The sequence below is a fragment of the Amphiura filiformis genome, chromosome 6 (assembly GCF_039555335.1).
Source record: "Amphiura filiformis chromosome 6, Afil_fr2py, whole genome shotgun sequence".
Lineage (NCBI taxonomy): Eukaryota > Metazoa > Echinodermata > Ophiuroidea > Amphilepidida > Amphiuridae > Amphiura > Amphiura filiformis.
The window spans coordinates 29,568,356-29,584,364 of record NC_092633.1 but is presented as its reverse complement, the minus strand read 5'-3'; the positions used below and the strand labels follow the sequence as shown (position 1 = coordinate 29,584,364).

Here is a 16,009-nt window from a genome sequence, read left to right as displayed (position 1 = left end):
AATCATCCCCAAGCAAACAAGGATCAGTAATGTCCTCTCGTTGATCATTGTTGGTTATTCACCACTTGAGCATGATTTACCCAAAGCATACAAAGACCAGAGCTATTTACGAATTCTATAGGTAGAAGCTTATTACCCTCTTCAACAATAGGATTAATGATTGGTTTAAAAGGTGTTTGACTGGATCAAAATGAGAAACATTTTTTGGCGCTCAGTGGTTATTAGATCTACCAAATGTTGTCACAATCCGACAATCAATACTCACTGCACGTAATTTGTGGCCGTACACTACGAATGAGCCGTAAAGTCGGCAAATTGTATTCTGAGTTACAATGTAAAATGTGCGTGAAGGTCATATTCATAGCTACCTCAATTTGTTGCGACAAGTATCTCATTTACACCGTTTAAACCAATCTATAATCCTATTGCTGAAGAGGATAATAAGCTTCTATACCTATTTCTATAGAATCTTTAAATAGCTCTAGTCTTTGTTTGCTTTGTAATATGTTATCAAAGTGTGCTGAGGCTTGTGGATCAACGTCTAGGCGTTGTGGATCAACGTCTAGGCTTGTGGATCAACGTCTAGGCGTTGTGCCTGTGCGTAGCGCACTATAAATCACTGCGCTTTTTTTCTTTTTTGTTTTTTTAATCAAAAACAATATTTTGAAAGTATTTGACGACGGAAAAAAAATAACCACAGAAACGTTTACAATACAATCACAAAGATGATATGCAATTTTGCTGCACAGCAGTCTCATGTTGTTCCGCCTTTGCATTCAAATGTATAGAAAGACCACTCGCTATGTAGAAGGTCATTTCGAGACTTACTGTCTATAAGCTGTTATGGCAGCGCGGAGGTGGTCACGTGCGCATTTATAAAATCGCATTTATATATAACCGAAGCACACTGACAGTAGGGGTATGACCGCCGCCGTCCATTTATACTCACGATACTTACCAGTCATCAAAGTCTTTGTGGTCGGTAAGTCGAACTGAAAAGAAAAGAGATTACAAAATGTAAGGAAAAACAGAAAAAAGAGGTTTTATGAAAGAGGCTAGTCGTAATATAGCCTTCCAGGACGTTCACTTCCAGGTCACGGGGGAAAAGGTCAGCCAAGGTCAAAGGTTAACTCAGGTGAAAGGTCAACAATTGCTCATTTGCTCATTTCCCCGTTCATTTGCTCATTTCACTGCTCATTTGCTCATTTTACTGCTCATTCGCTCATTTCATTGCTCGTTTACTCATTTTTTCTTCATTTTTTAAAAAAATTTTAAATTTTTTTTTTTAAATTTTTTTTTTAAATTTATATTTTAAAATTTTTTTTTAAATTTTTTTTTAAAATTTTTTTTCAAAATTTTTTTTTTCAAAATGGTTGACCTTTCAAAATGGCGGCACTTCCGGTTGACCTTTGACCACTTCTGGTTGACCTTTTACCTCGTGACCCGGAAGTGACCTTGTTGACCTTTCACCTGAGTTAACCTTTGACCTTGGCTGACCTTTCCCCGTGACCTGGAAGTGAACGTCCTGGAAGGCTATATTACTACTGAGGCTATATTTGCAATTCAATTCGAATTTCAACATCTTCAACATAACATAATTATAATAACCAATATTATATTTCGTTTCACGTGATGTCAATATAGGAAGCTGTGTAAGTTACACGTAAATTCAGACCGGATGTGGACAAGTTGAATATATTTAACAAACAAAACGAAAATTGATTTACATATACCTGTTTGGTCACTAGTTGATACGGTTACAGAGTGGACATTCAGATAAAGCTCTTGATCTCCCGCCATATCATTCGGATCTTTATCTTTGACAACTATTACACCAACCTTCACAAATAACAACATGCAAAAAGACAATAATTATGAATTGAGTGTCAGTCTTTATAATACTTTTATATATTCGACGTAGAATTTTCGTTCAACAAGTATGCGTTATTCAATCTATTTCAATTCATTTTTATCTTCTAACGACTGTTTGTTGACGGAAAATCAATTATATTTGATGTTGAATGTCTGGTGGGAAACTGAAAATATATGATCGATTTGTTCGTTAGAGAAGATAAACATGACCGGAAATAGCATGTGAATAGATTAAATCATGAAATAGGCAAGAAATGTTGATCGAATTTTCCACGTCAAATAAAAAGTATTCAGCGGGCTTTACTGTGGAGATGGTTTACAGATGATTCTCCTAGTTTTGGGTATAACGCTTTAAAACAAATAGACATCCTAGATTAGTGGTCTAAATGCTTCAATGTAAGAAGTAATATCATAATATCGATAGATATAAATGACAAAATATATAAATAAAGATCATGAGCATGATGAGGATGGCAGCTTCATATATACCATTAAGGCAGCAACCACAGTTTTCAGCTAGTTTTCAGCTATTTAACTAGAACAACTGCAGTGTGCTTCTTCATGCTCTTAATTGATCTGATAGGAAATGAGTCAAGAAAGACAATCGCATTTCCATAAGTCTTGCGGTTAAGGCCAATATAATACCAACAAAAGTTTTGGGCGTTCCCCTCGAGATCACGTACGATACAACCCGGGAACCGACAGTAGTTGATTCGGCTTTAAAAATACTTATAGTAAAGCAACTAATACATAGAAACCGACCAGGTTATAGAAATTAAATGAAGAAGGGGAGCAAAGGAAATTTCATCCGGCAAAACAAGATAATATTTTTGGAAGTTTTTCTCTTGCCGGGCTTTATTGCAGATGTGTCTGCACTCTCTGTACTTATGAAAGGAAAAACTTTGCTTGAAACTAGAAATAAATCCCTGATATTAGTAATTGGCATCAAGGCCTTTACTTCACTCATCCCAAACACTTCCTGTTTGTGGCAACTTTATTTCAATATCCTGGTTAAAACTTCTGAATTGTTCAACAATCAGGAAACAATAGGAACAACTCGTCTGGTACTCTACTTATCAATATTTACGCCCACATGATAGTAGAGCGGTAAATTAAATGGCCACATTTTGTCAGAATTGTATATTTTATATTCTATTACCCCCACGACCCATTATTCAAAATCGCGCACTGTGATTTGTTGAAACGCGTCACGTGACAGACCATTAATTAGCGATAAAGTGTCAAGGGCAATGAACTTTATGTTCTTCTATCATCACAGCGCACAGCAGAGCGCACAGCACACCTGCTTATGTAGGGGAGAATGGAATGTCAGGGGTGTGTTATTGTATGTGCATACCTGCTTATAGGGGAGAATGGAATGTTAGGTTGTGTTATTGGAATGTGCATACGCTTTGGCTACGCGTATGCGCTCCACCTTGAGGTAAACAACTTGAAATATTTGGGCAAAAAAATTGATATTTTCTCTTTAAATCACACTATTTTGTCGTAATAGAATAGAAATAAAGGGTGCAGCATTATCCTTTACACGCAAATAATGTGTCCTCGGCAGTAAAACGTTTAAATAATGGGTTCGGCTGCGCCTCACCCATTATTTACGTTTTACTGCCTCGGACACATTATTTTCGTGTAAAGGATCATGCATTACCCTTTATTTCTTAAATAAAGTCTTGTAAAATTGGTGTAATAACATTAACCTGTACAATTTTAGGATGAGAACTACGCAGTTAATTTCATCCTGGAGTCAAGTTCATGGCAATGAGCTTGTCCAGGTTCAAAAATTGAAATGAGTTAAATTGTTTTTAATACTTTCCAAAACTTTATATACTAACGATATTTTGCTATACCACAGACCTCTACGTTATCGTCTATGAGTGTGGCGGTTGGAATATCAAGGCCGATGGTTGAAATATAATCACAGGGCGAAAGATGGATTGTTCCATTGGTCAAGCTCCTATGGCGATACACCTCCACTGATTAAGTATCATTAATTTCTTAATTTACGATAGATAGATCACTTTATATCACTCATCCGGGTCACTCATAAAACTACAATTACAAACTTAGTGTTAAAGAGGCATAATTCATATTTCAACTACTTATTTAGTAGCAAGCGCCTCGAGGGCCCATGGGTGAGGAGCAGCGCGGGTACTTTTAATATCTCCTCTTATCCCCCTTATTTCTTTTCCCCTTTTCCTCGTGGCCCCTGTACTCTCAGGGCCCCTGGACTTCGTCCACCCTGTACACCCGCTTGCTACACCACTGTTTTTTTTAATTGGCTGTGTTGTGGGAAGTGGGAAATTTAAGGTAGGATCGAGCCGCCAAGCACACCCCACCCAATGAGTTGCCCGTACAATATACATGCTTCAAGGGAAGAGCTGGCCTGGGGGGGGGGCACATCATAAACCATTATTTCTGGTGGTTATGTTTCCCCTAAATTTTGAGGTGGTGGGTTTTTGGGAGCTGACGGCGTACTGGTAAAAGGGGTCTTTTTGACTTTTTGAGCTGTGAACAAGTAAAAAGGGGATCTTTTGGAGATGCGAACAGTCAAAATGAAGGGTCTTTCTTGCCTTTCTGGTTGAAAATCGACTGAAAAAACAAATATGGTCTTTTAGTGTTAGTATCCAAATCAAGGATCTTTCGGAGCTCTGTTTTGGTCTTTCGGAGCACAAATTTAGGGGGTCTTTCGGAGCTGCGAACTCCAAAAAGGGGGTCTTTCCGGGAGAACATAACCGTATGGTCATTTGAATTGTGTTAAGTGCCACCTCCAGGAGAGCTGGCGTCTATCATAATACTAATCATGGCGTGTCCGTCCGTCCGTCCGTCCGTCCCTCTGTCCGCGCGCTATCGCGTGCGCGCGGCTCGCTAACGCGTGCTATCGACAGGCGCAGTGCGAGCATCGGAAAGCATTACATATACAGTGTGGCTAATCGTGCAGGTGCGATCAATTATGCCTATTTTCAACATATTTCAATACGGCCTATTAGGCCTACAGCAGAACATGACTATTTCCGGGGTGCAATATTAAATTAAAAAGGTCAGGGCAGGTAGGCCTATATATGGGTAACGAGTGTTGGGTAATTAGAGATAGTCCTATCACGAGAACCACCCAACCCGAGAACCGCGAAATCTAGTGGTGTATAATAATAGCCTTTCTACGGCTAAGGTCTAAAGTGTTAGAAAATATGGTTTTTTTTACTTTAGTCTACTACTTTTCTCTTTCTTACAAGTCAACATGATAAAGACCCAATTAGAAGTACTTAAACATGTTAAAAGGAGTTTCCGGCAATCATAACATTATAACTTAGATGTTAGAAAAATAACTATCAACATGATTTTATTTAAAACAAACTCATATTGACCATAAAACAAATAAAAACAGTCGGCTCTCAACATGCGATATTCAAAATTCCCGCGTTGAAATTATCTTAGTGCAATGACGTAATGGTTATTTGTGCTTCATTGTATTACTGGGACGTCATTGCACCCGACAATTTCGGCGCCCGGGATTTTTTGAATATCACGTGTTGAGAGACGGATGTTTTAATTCGTTTTTATGGTCAATATGAGATTGTTTTAAATAAAACGGCGTAATTCGTGCTTGATAATTATTTTTCTTACATAAGGCATAATGTTGTGATTGCCAGGGACTTCTTTTAAAATGATATTCAACCACATCATGATGAGCATATGCCCCCGGGGGGGGTACTCAAGTTTGGTTTTGGTAGGGACGTGCCGCTGAGATTTTTGAAGTAGACCCATAAATATACCAATTTTTCAAGAAATTTGGACCCATTGATATACCAAAAGTCAAAATTTTCAGCCAAATTTACCCAAAATTGTCTTAGTTTTTACAAATTTTCCAAAAATTTTGGGGAAATTTTGAACATTTTGGCTAGATTAAGGAAAAATTGGGCTGTTTTCCGAAGAAATCGCGAAAATTTTGAAAAAAGGACTCATTCATATACCAAAATAGGCTTTGAAAAAGGGGTCATTGATAATACCAGAAGGCTGAAAATGCTACCCATGTTTGCGGCACGTCCCCGTATGGTCATTTGTACTGAGTACCCCCCACCCCCCGGGCCTATGCTAACAATACCACATAATTCAACCAAAGCTTATTTGATCACAAACCCATCATGATGGTGAAATACTCTCACTCCCCAGATGCATGTAAACTCCACTCATGAATCCCAGTGTGAGTCCTCATAATCAAAACAAAACAAGGTTACATCATGGATGGGGTTGGGCGGGGAGTAACACGTGTATCCACTTAGAAAGCTATTTAGCAAGTGCCCTTAATTTTATTTCAACTTGGTCCAGGGCCCTGAAAAAGATAAATCCAGACCTGGCTACACAAAATGAATGTGCACACACTGCCACACACCGACATCGCCTGGCTAATAATTATTTGGTGCAGCAGAGATACTAAAATAAATACCCGGGATCGATACACGTGAATTGCTATGCACGATTTTGATATCAGACGAAAATCTTCGGATACCTGGGTGGAAAATGATGAATATCTCCCCGGGTATCTCCCGTAAATGATTTTGTCTCAAGAAACCAGATCTGGTCTCATACACTTGAAAATACGTGTCGAACAGATATGATAGTCGTTAGTTTGCGCTTTGAGAAAAGGCCGTGAGTCTTGAACTCAAAATCTGACCAAAATACTCATTTTATATTGCGTTGGTCCTGTATGGACTACAGCGCGCAGGCTATCACTAGTCCAGTGGAGGCAGCATGACCATTGACCGCAATGTCGTATACAAGCTTACTCATGATGCAGTCATGTCTACAGTAGAATTCAATTCGACCTTTGCAGGACTTAAACCCCATTAAAAGCTATTAAACCAAGATAACACTCATTGAAAACAGCTCAACTGATTAAATCATATCTTCTCTGGTTAAATACACACATCATATGTTTCTGCTTTTACACGTACAATGGAGCAATGCGCTGGGATTATAGTTTCAGTTGGGTGAACGATTATAAAGCGAGCGCTAGAGAACAATTGTGTGTGGTCTTTGTTTACGAAATGAGACAATACGTGCTTATTGTTAACCAGCGTTCTTGAAAATGAGAAACATGGTGGTTTGCAGACTTAACACGGTTTGGAAATAATTTCTTCATATTTTTTGGTGTTATCTGTCGTTTACATATCCTTCCTAAAACACCCAAGTGCGAATATTTCCAAACATCTAAATTAGCTAAAAATTTAGGACATGTTACAAAACTATATTGTCTAGAATTTTAGAAGAGTACTTTTAATATTGGCCGGTTATTTTTCACACAGCGACGTTAACTAGGCAATGTACTATTACCTATAACATTAACTAAAACACCAAAGTGCGAATATTTCCAAACATCTAAATTAGCTAAAAATTTAGGACATGTTACAAAACTATATTTTCTAGAACTTTAGAAGAGTACTTTTAATATTGGCCGGTTATTTTTCACACAGCGACGTTAACTAGGCATATCCCCATACTTTTAACGTAGGCTATTTATAGAGGTCACGCGTCAATGGGAAAGAGCACTGTGTATTATGTATAGGAAAACGGACAGTAACTGCAGTATGTCACACATCGAGAAATCAATTACCCCGGCTATTGTCAGTAGCCTTAGTCAGGTCACTTGGCTACTGCGTCTCATATTAAAGGTGGAATAAAATGGCCATGCGTGGCTGTGGATTCAACCTACCATGGCGATTTCTACCATGAAGATATCGGGGTGATGACACTGTGTGCCACCCATATACAATTATACATGTATACTACATGTCTCAAAAAACCAGCAAACTGGGAAAACATTTCAAGATTTTTTCTTTGTGATGAATTTCAAGTTACCATGTTAAAATATCATTATTATAGCTTTTATTAATCATTTTGATATTCCCCATCCAAACACACTCCACTACTTGTATGCTGCACACATGTAGAACTAGGCTACATGACTGGTATGAGATTTCCCGCCAGCCACATGTAGGCCTACTTCTTGTACCCAGGCTTGCATGGGCTAGTGCATTTGAGAGAGTCAAATGAATGATTTATAGGAGATTTATCATGTTTATAGGAGTTCTAAAATATTAATAAAACATGGATATAATTATCCAGATGTGCATAATTAAAGATAATAATTACATGATTAAGCTAATGGATAATCTGGTGGATGTGTAGATGTGCATGAATGATTCCACTTACTTGGAAAATTGACAATTAATTCAAGTCCAATTGATGTTTTGAGATAAATAATTTTTCCACATTGTACATGGCTTGATTGGACTGGAATCCGACTGGGGTCGACTTCGAGCCCGAGTCCTTTTTTGACCGAGCCGAGCTGAGCCTTTTAATGTTCGATTCCGAGCCGAGTCCAAGTCCAGTGGATTTGAGTCCGAGTCCAGACTCGAAAGCTACATAAAATATATGTTGAAATTAGTATTGCACAGCCTGGGTGTCCATACAGTTTTTTCACTTGCATCCCAAAATATGCCACCCACCTTTAGGCTAGACTCACTATGACCACCAATATTTAATCTCTTTTTGTACTTGTTTACTAACTTGTTTATACCCATACCCATAATAGGACCCATGACCCGTACCCGTACTCGAGTCCCAATTTGTGAAAAAGGTAAATATATATGTTGTCAAAAGTGAACTATGAGAAATCGACCTTTTAGTACAAAAATGTCAAAATTGTGAACAAAACCTCCTTTCATTTGAAAACGGTAAGACTTTTATGCTAGCGAAAGCTGTATCGGGTGCAACACCAAAATAAATAAAGATATTAAAATGAAATTAAAAGAATAAGTAGATGACATTTTTAAATTCAGCAGAATAATAATAATACTGGGACAGGGCACACGGTAGATGTCCATTCTTACGTTGTATTATATTGTATTGGTAACTATCAAAACAGATTATTTTGATTAATGATCTCGAATAATAGTTGTTTGCAAAACACAAATACGTTACGGAATTTTAGTATTGATTGAATTGTGGCAGTCAATACCGTAGTAATGGTTGGAAGCGCACGATATTTGATATTTCAGGAAAATTTAGAAAGTAACGAATATAGTTGAATCATGGAGGTATATAAATAAATGGAGAATGATCGCCAGAATTCTAATCTCCTAAGTGGAGATTATCCCGTTACCTCTATTCAATGAGTCACCAAACTTGAATTGACCAGCCACTTCAGCCAAGCTATTGATATCCACGATGGTTATGAGCCTCTACCATGGTTCATTGATTGTCACTCCCAAAATTTCCTCATAGGAATTGACCCTACATTGACCCGTACCGGAAGCCTTGTAAAAGAGACTGTATAATGACGTCAGCTAGTCAATCAGCTAGTTCAAAGTCACCAGTTTTGATAGCTTATTGTTTCATGTATGATCGTGCGAAAACCCGAAGAAAATCGGATGTTCTGTTCTCAAGTTATGAAACTGTTTTCTACACTAGTTGTGCTGTAACTTGACAAATATACTTAATTTTCATGTTCATATATCAAGCTTTTAAGGGGGTCTGAGGGAGTTCAAATATAGTGCAAATGAAAGCAAAACGTTTTTACCTTCCGATTGTGAAACAATTATGTTGGGCCAATTTGGGCCATTTGAGTTACGAGCGAGCAAAATTTACCGGAAGTACTTCGGAATTCAAGCAAAAGTGATGATCAGACAATCTTTTTAGAGAGAAATTGATATATGGAATGTATAGGCCCTATATACTTTGTTTAAACAGTTTCTCATAGTTTAGTGTATGATAACCGTGATTTTGGTTGAAGCTTCGGGTCAAATTGATTGAGTGCCATGACGGATATGTCATGTTATTGTTTTTAAACTTTTAATTCTGTATTGTCATGAAATCGTATAGGCCGCCTAAATCATCATCATTAAACTTCTCATTGTATAATAAATAATTATCAGTATTTAGGCCTAAATGATTATTAATATTATTAGGAGGCTATCATTTTCTTTGGAAGGAGGGGTTCCAAATATACGGGGGGGTCATAACTTTTGGAAAAAAAGTCATAATTCAATTTTTTCATGACCAAAATGTAGGAGTCACAAGATGAATTCTTTTTCAAAAAGACTGATTTCTTGATGCAATTTAAGCACTCAATTTTTGGCGAAAATGAGATTTTGATATAAAAATTTTATGAAACATGAGCACTTAATTTCCAATAAGTATAAACTTCATTTTACCCCATTGAAAGCAATGGCCAGTGAAACAGACTTCACAATGTAATCAGCTTAGCATAATCAATATAAACCTGAAATTGCCTATTCAACAATAATTGGTCATTACCAACGTAGTACAAAAGAGGCTTGGCTGGATCATTCTCCATTTATTTATATACCTCCATGGTTGAATGAATACCTTTATGGTGGCCGGCTGCGTAGGTTGGAACAAAAATAATGGTAAAGAAACTAGTATGGTATTTGTTGTCAAACCACATAATTAAAATAAAAACGGGCCCTGGATGATACTTGAATCCAGTCCAAAATTAAATAACAAAAGTGGATAAATATTAGAGAAAATAATTATAGCACTATTTGGGGACTATTTGGGTATTTCCCTTTGTATATGATTTCCTGGGTAATATGCCAATAACTAGTCTGTTAGTGCAATATACACGAGGACACTTCTCATCAGGAAATAATATAGCCCTATTTGACAAGAGCACAGAACTCAATCAATATTATTTTAGATTCATCTCAGGGAGTAAAAGCACAAACTCAGACTCTGCACAGAAATATTTTGAAATTCATTTGAAGAAAGTTGACAACATGGCTTTGACATCAACATAACAGCCAGGAGCAAACATTCTCTCCAAAGCAACTTTCCTTCTTTTTTTTAAAATCAAAATTGCAACATTGAACAGGGGAAGGGGTGGACACATTTGAGGTACCCATGTCAACAATAATGCAACAATTTTGTCCGGGATTGTAGTTGCTAAGAATATATTCATGTTCCCCCGTTAACACTGAAAACCAGAAAGTCTATTATGATTTGTTCTGGACATTTTTGCAACAGAAAGATGTTTTGATTGCAAGTATCTATTCAAACCCTCCTGAACAACAAAAAAGAGGAAAATTTAACGGCTAATTTGCATACAACCATATCGGCTGAATATGCAGGGGTAAAATTTTAAATCTAGTTCACCTTAAAAATATACCAATGCATTTCTCTCTCCCATAAGGATTCAGAAAAAGTATAGTTTTCGAGTTATACAAATAAATGTCAACGGTCAAATTGTGGGCTCCACACCAGTGATTAAACTTTAAAAAAGCTACAATTTTGGAAAAAATGTTTTCAAACTGTTCCGCTTACAAATATATTTCAATTGGATAATTACGAATAATGAGATATTACTCAGTGACATTGCTATGATACTTAGACATTAATTGAACTTGATTGTGTAACACTGACAGGTGTCACCGTGAGTAATGTAAATGTACGTATACGCTAAATTTTTATATTTGGGACCGTACACCATGAATGAGCCGTAAATTGGGCCCCGGTCAATTTTGTTTTATTTCGTGATTAGAAAATATAGGCTATATCATAAGTTTAAAATGGTATATCACTTGACTTCAAACGATATCCAGAAGCGGGGTTATGGTTTGTTGAACTTTGCTCCTTCAACAAAATGGTATACCTTTTTCGATTCTACATGTTTCTCTTTTCCCACATTGCTGGTAATAAATATCAAACTTAATTGGCGGTCATTTAAAATCATCCCCAAGTCAACGAGGTTCAGAAATGTCCTCTCATAGTTGTTGGTTATACAAACTTAGACAAAATACAATGCTTTGTAACCCACTACTTGAACAGGATTTTGCCAAAGCAAACAAAGACTAGAGATATTTAAGAATTCTATAGACATAGGTAGAAGCTAATTATCCTCTTCAACAATAGAATTATTGATTGCTTTAAAAGGTGTTTGACTAGCGGTATTAAAATGAGGTACATATCGCACCAAATTGAGGTACTATGAATACGACCTTCTTGCACATTTTACACTGTAACTCAATTTTGGACATTTACGGCTCATTGGTGGTGTACGGTCACATTTAAGAGTTATTTTGGCAAATTTGGCATCTGTCTTACCTTTGCCATGGCTGTCATGTTACGAACTAGCTTGAGCTCCGTTTTTGAATGGAATTCATACATATATTCGTTATTTTGCTGAAACCTGATGAATTCTGCAGAACCAATATGCAGAAGAGATACAACCAATAGCGATAGAAAAGGTAAATAGACAAGGTGAAGACGTGGGCCCATGATTTGGTACCCACACTCTAACACCCCCATTGTCTCTTAGGTGTCAACGGCAAGTCATAGAATATCTGTCATAAATGAAAAGAAATTTCAACTATATGATCATATTTGTAATGATGATGATAATGATTACTGTTATAGTCTAGCTTTAGATCTCATACCCAGTGATACCAAAATAAGTACAAACATGCCCCACATAATGTCACTATGATGTCATAATGTGGAGTACAAAACCAGAGGTAAATATTTTTTTTGGCAGAACCGCTATTTTCACAGGGATTGGTTTGTCCTTAATATGAAAGGAAATGACTATTTCAACCAAACTACCAAGTAAAAAGTAATAAATGAATATAATGGATTTACCCAGCAAACACAAAAATGTTTTTTAAACGTTTTAAAATGTTATAATTTGGGTTTTGGTTTAGATAAAACATTTTAATAACATTAAATGTCGGGTTTCATAAAGGTCATGGAAACGTTTTAAAACGTTTTGTATGAAAATACACTACAGCAATATTTTAAAAATGTTTTCAAAATGTTATTGTAAAATATTTTTTGTAAACATTTTTATGCCAAATATTTTGTCAACACTTAAATAACATTATGTTAGAATATTCGCAGTAGGTTATCAAAAAATGTTTTTGAATGTTGTGAAAACGTTTTATACCCTTTATATGTCCTTTATATAACCCGACATTTAAACGAATGCGAATGATGTTGAAAACGTGCTGGGTATTGTAGAACCTATGGTGGGAATAACATCCCCCCCCCCCCCATGGTCAAAATCTGAAAAATGCCAAGTAAATACTGCTTGTAAACATGGTGGAGACAGAAAATATAATTATTTGTTGAAAACATAATTTATTGGTGTCAACTATAAATTGACTGGTATAAAGGGCATTTGTGGTAGGTCATTTAAACGCATTTAAACCAGAAACCACTTGGGGTGCATAACGCAATAAAAAATTGTTATTTTTAAGGGGACATTTTGTTGGCTAGAGATAGACTGTGGTAAAAGTTGTGATCATGGGTATTGCGCATTACAACTTTACACATTCTACATAAATGTAAGTGTATGCACCTGAAGGTCACCTGGATCAATTTGCAGTGTTGGATATGCTGCAATAAATTCCTTTTCTAACTGGTGAATGACACTAACCTGTAAGTAATGCTATACTGGATTAAGGGGGGGGGGGGGGCACTCTCACTTTGAAGCTGACGCGTATATAGGGCCGTTAAAACACCCCTTTTAGCATCGCTGACACCCAAAGACCCCTTATTTTCCCATTCAAGCTACCACCCAAAGACACTTATTTTTTCAATTTGAACGTCAACTTTTATTTATCAATAATTTTGTTACTTATTTGGAAATAACAAAGACATTTAGAAGTAGGAATATTTCACTTACTTGTCAGAAGAACTTGATCGTCAGTCTATCGTCCGAATATCGTTTTTGAATGTAATGAAATCACCTTCAGATACTGCTGCTGAATGCTATGCGTAGTAATCACGTCTGTAATTTCTAACACGAATGCGTATATAAATCTGATGGTAAATTCAGTCACGTTTTAATTCGACAAATATAAGTTCCGGGATCAGGTCATCATCATGAAATAGTAATCGAATCCGGGGATTGGTTAACCTCTGTTTATATGACTGACTGCATACCGGGCTGATTCTTTTTCACTGTCATTTACTTTTTCCATTAACAGTTATCTTTTTGTGTAGGACTTACCTGACACAACTTAACTCTACACTGTCTACATAGACCTACCTACAAACTTTTTTTGATTGTAGAGTTTATATAATGGAAACTTAACAATTCTATTCTCCATGATGAGGATGATTGTGACGAACTTGAAATATGTGTTTGTTTTCGTGGTTGTTCTGCAGTTTTTGCAAAGTGTAAGGTAAGAGTACATCATAGCCAGGTGCGTAGCCATGGTTTAGACATTATTTTGGTCGGACAAGGTAGTATGCTAGTCTTGTATCATAGGCTTAGGAACCGGGAAGCTTGGGGGGCTCAGCCCCCTCAATAATTTTAGTGCAGGGGCTGGAATACCTTTCAGCCTCCCCCAATAATCCTATGTGAAGTAAAAAAATTGTGATAAAACAGAGGGGAAATGGGTGTTTGTGACCTCTATTTTGCAAAAAATTTTGAATCCGAAGGGGGGGACCCCTCGGGCACCCCTCAGGGTGGCACACAAAATACTTTTTCCATTTTCAGCCCCCCCCCCATGTTGAAAATCTTCCTTAGCCAATGTGTATATATCCGGGGCGCGTGCTTATTTTTTGCATCCATAGTGGGCCGCAATACGCTAACCTAACCCTAACCCTAACCCTGATCCTAACCATAACCCTGACCCTAACCATAACCCTAACACTAAACCCTAAATCTTAACCCTAACCCTGAACATAACCCCTAACCATAACCATAAACTTAAAGCTATAATGTGTGATTTGCTCCACAGCAACGCCCTCAATTATAATTTTTTTCGAATTTCTACTTTTGCACCATTGTTATGGCCATTGGTGTACATAAATGCCCTGTGAAAGACTAAGCCTGAAGTGCTTTAATTACAGTAAAATTTAACATAAAACCAGAGATCTCCGGTTTTATTCTGAGCTCACTGATCGAGTGCTGGATAAACCAGAGAAGATGTAAGAAAGAGGAGGTTGATCCAGCTATCCTCAAATAAAATATGTGTGTGACCAACGGGCTGCAACGTTCATTGTTCTATTGTGTCTTATTAGAGCGCTGACATATTGGAAAATGTTGCCAATTAATATTCATGTACATTCAACGTCCCGTTTTGGAAATTGGGTGACTTGTGCTTGGCAGGTGCGAAATACATCTGACTGGGCTCATTAATTACGTAACGCACAACGGCATTGATGTCATCGAATGGCTGCTTAGTGCTGTTATGTGTTAAGTTTTATAATAATTATTATTACATTTATTTTCCTTTCTTTTCTTTCTCTGTATTTATTCTTTCCTATGCCTACACTAACTTTATCACTCCCTCGCTATCCTTCTCTCTCTTGCCTTCTTCCCCGTCTATCTTTTCTTTTTGTCCTCTCTCACTCTCCCTGTCATTCCAATATAAATATGTCCTTATCTTTCTATTATTTTATTTACTTCCCATTATTTCTTTCTCTTCATTTGTCCTCTTTCTCCCTTCCTGTAGGCCCCCTCATTATCCATATCCCTCCCCCCTTTTCCTCCCTCATATCCCCTCTCAAGACTTCTCACAGGGGAGAATCTGCCCCACCCCCTTCCATCGCCGCTATTTCTATGCCAATCTCCTTCTTAAAATAAAAGATAAATGGACATTTGTGACAAAAACCTTTATATGCCTATACTTATACCAGTTTTCGAAATTGGGTGACTTGTGCTTGGCAGGTGCGAAATACATCTGACTGGGCTCTTTAATCGCACAACGGCATTGATGTCATCGCATGGCTGCTTAGTGCTGTTATGTGTTAAGTTTCTATAATCATTATTATTACATTTATTTTCTTTCTCTGTACTTATTCTTTACTAGGGCTACACTAACTTTATCACTCCCTCTCACTCTCCCTGTCATTCCAATAATATGTCCTTATCTTTCTATTATGTTATTTCTTTCTCTTCATTTTCCTCTTTCTTCCTTCCTGTAGACCCCTCCCCTCATTCTCCATATCCCTCCTACCCTCTTCCTCCCTCATCCCCTCTCAAGACTTCTCACAGGGAGAAGCTGCCCCTCCCACACCCCATTTGGGTACGCCGATATTTCTATGCCAATCTCCTTCTTAAAATAAAATTAAATGGACATTTGTGAAAAAAACC

General features: G+C 37.1%; 1 protein-coding gene and 1 long non-coding RNA gene across 2 annotated transcripts in view; one reads left to right on the top strand and one right to left on the bottom strand.

The window, feature by feature from the left end:
• Positions 1 to 955: 955 nt before the first annotated feature.
• LOC140154240 (uncharacterized) lies at positions 956 to 12,124 on the bottom strand. The gene is made up of 3 exons (XR_011859280.1): positions 12,010 to 12,124; positions 1,734 to 1,839; positions 956 to 992 (listed from the first exon to the last, which is right to left on the bottom strand). It is a non-coding gene; the product is annotated as an uncharacterized lncRNA (long non-coding RNA).
• A 1,789-nt stretch (positions 12,125 to 13,913) lies between these two features.
• The window catches only part of LOC140154451 (uncharacterized), a 108,733-nt gene continuing 106,637 nt past the window's right edge, over positions 13,914 to 16,009 (top strand). The window contains exon 1 of the mRNA XM_072177017.1: positions 13,914 to 14,090. Coding sequence (XP_072033118.1) covers positions 14,014 to 14,090 — 77 coding nt within the window. The 5' untranslated portion in view covers positions 13,914 to 14,013. The remainder of the gene's footprint in view (positions 14,091 to 16,009) is intronic.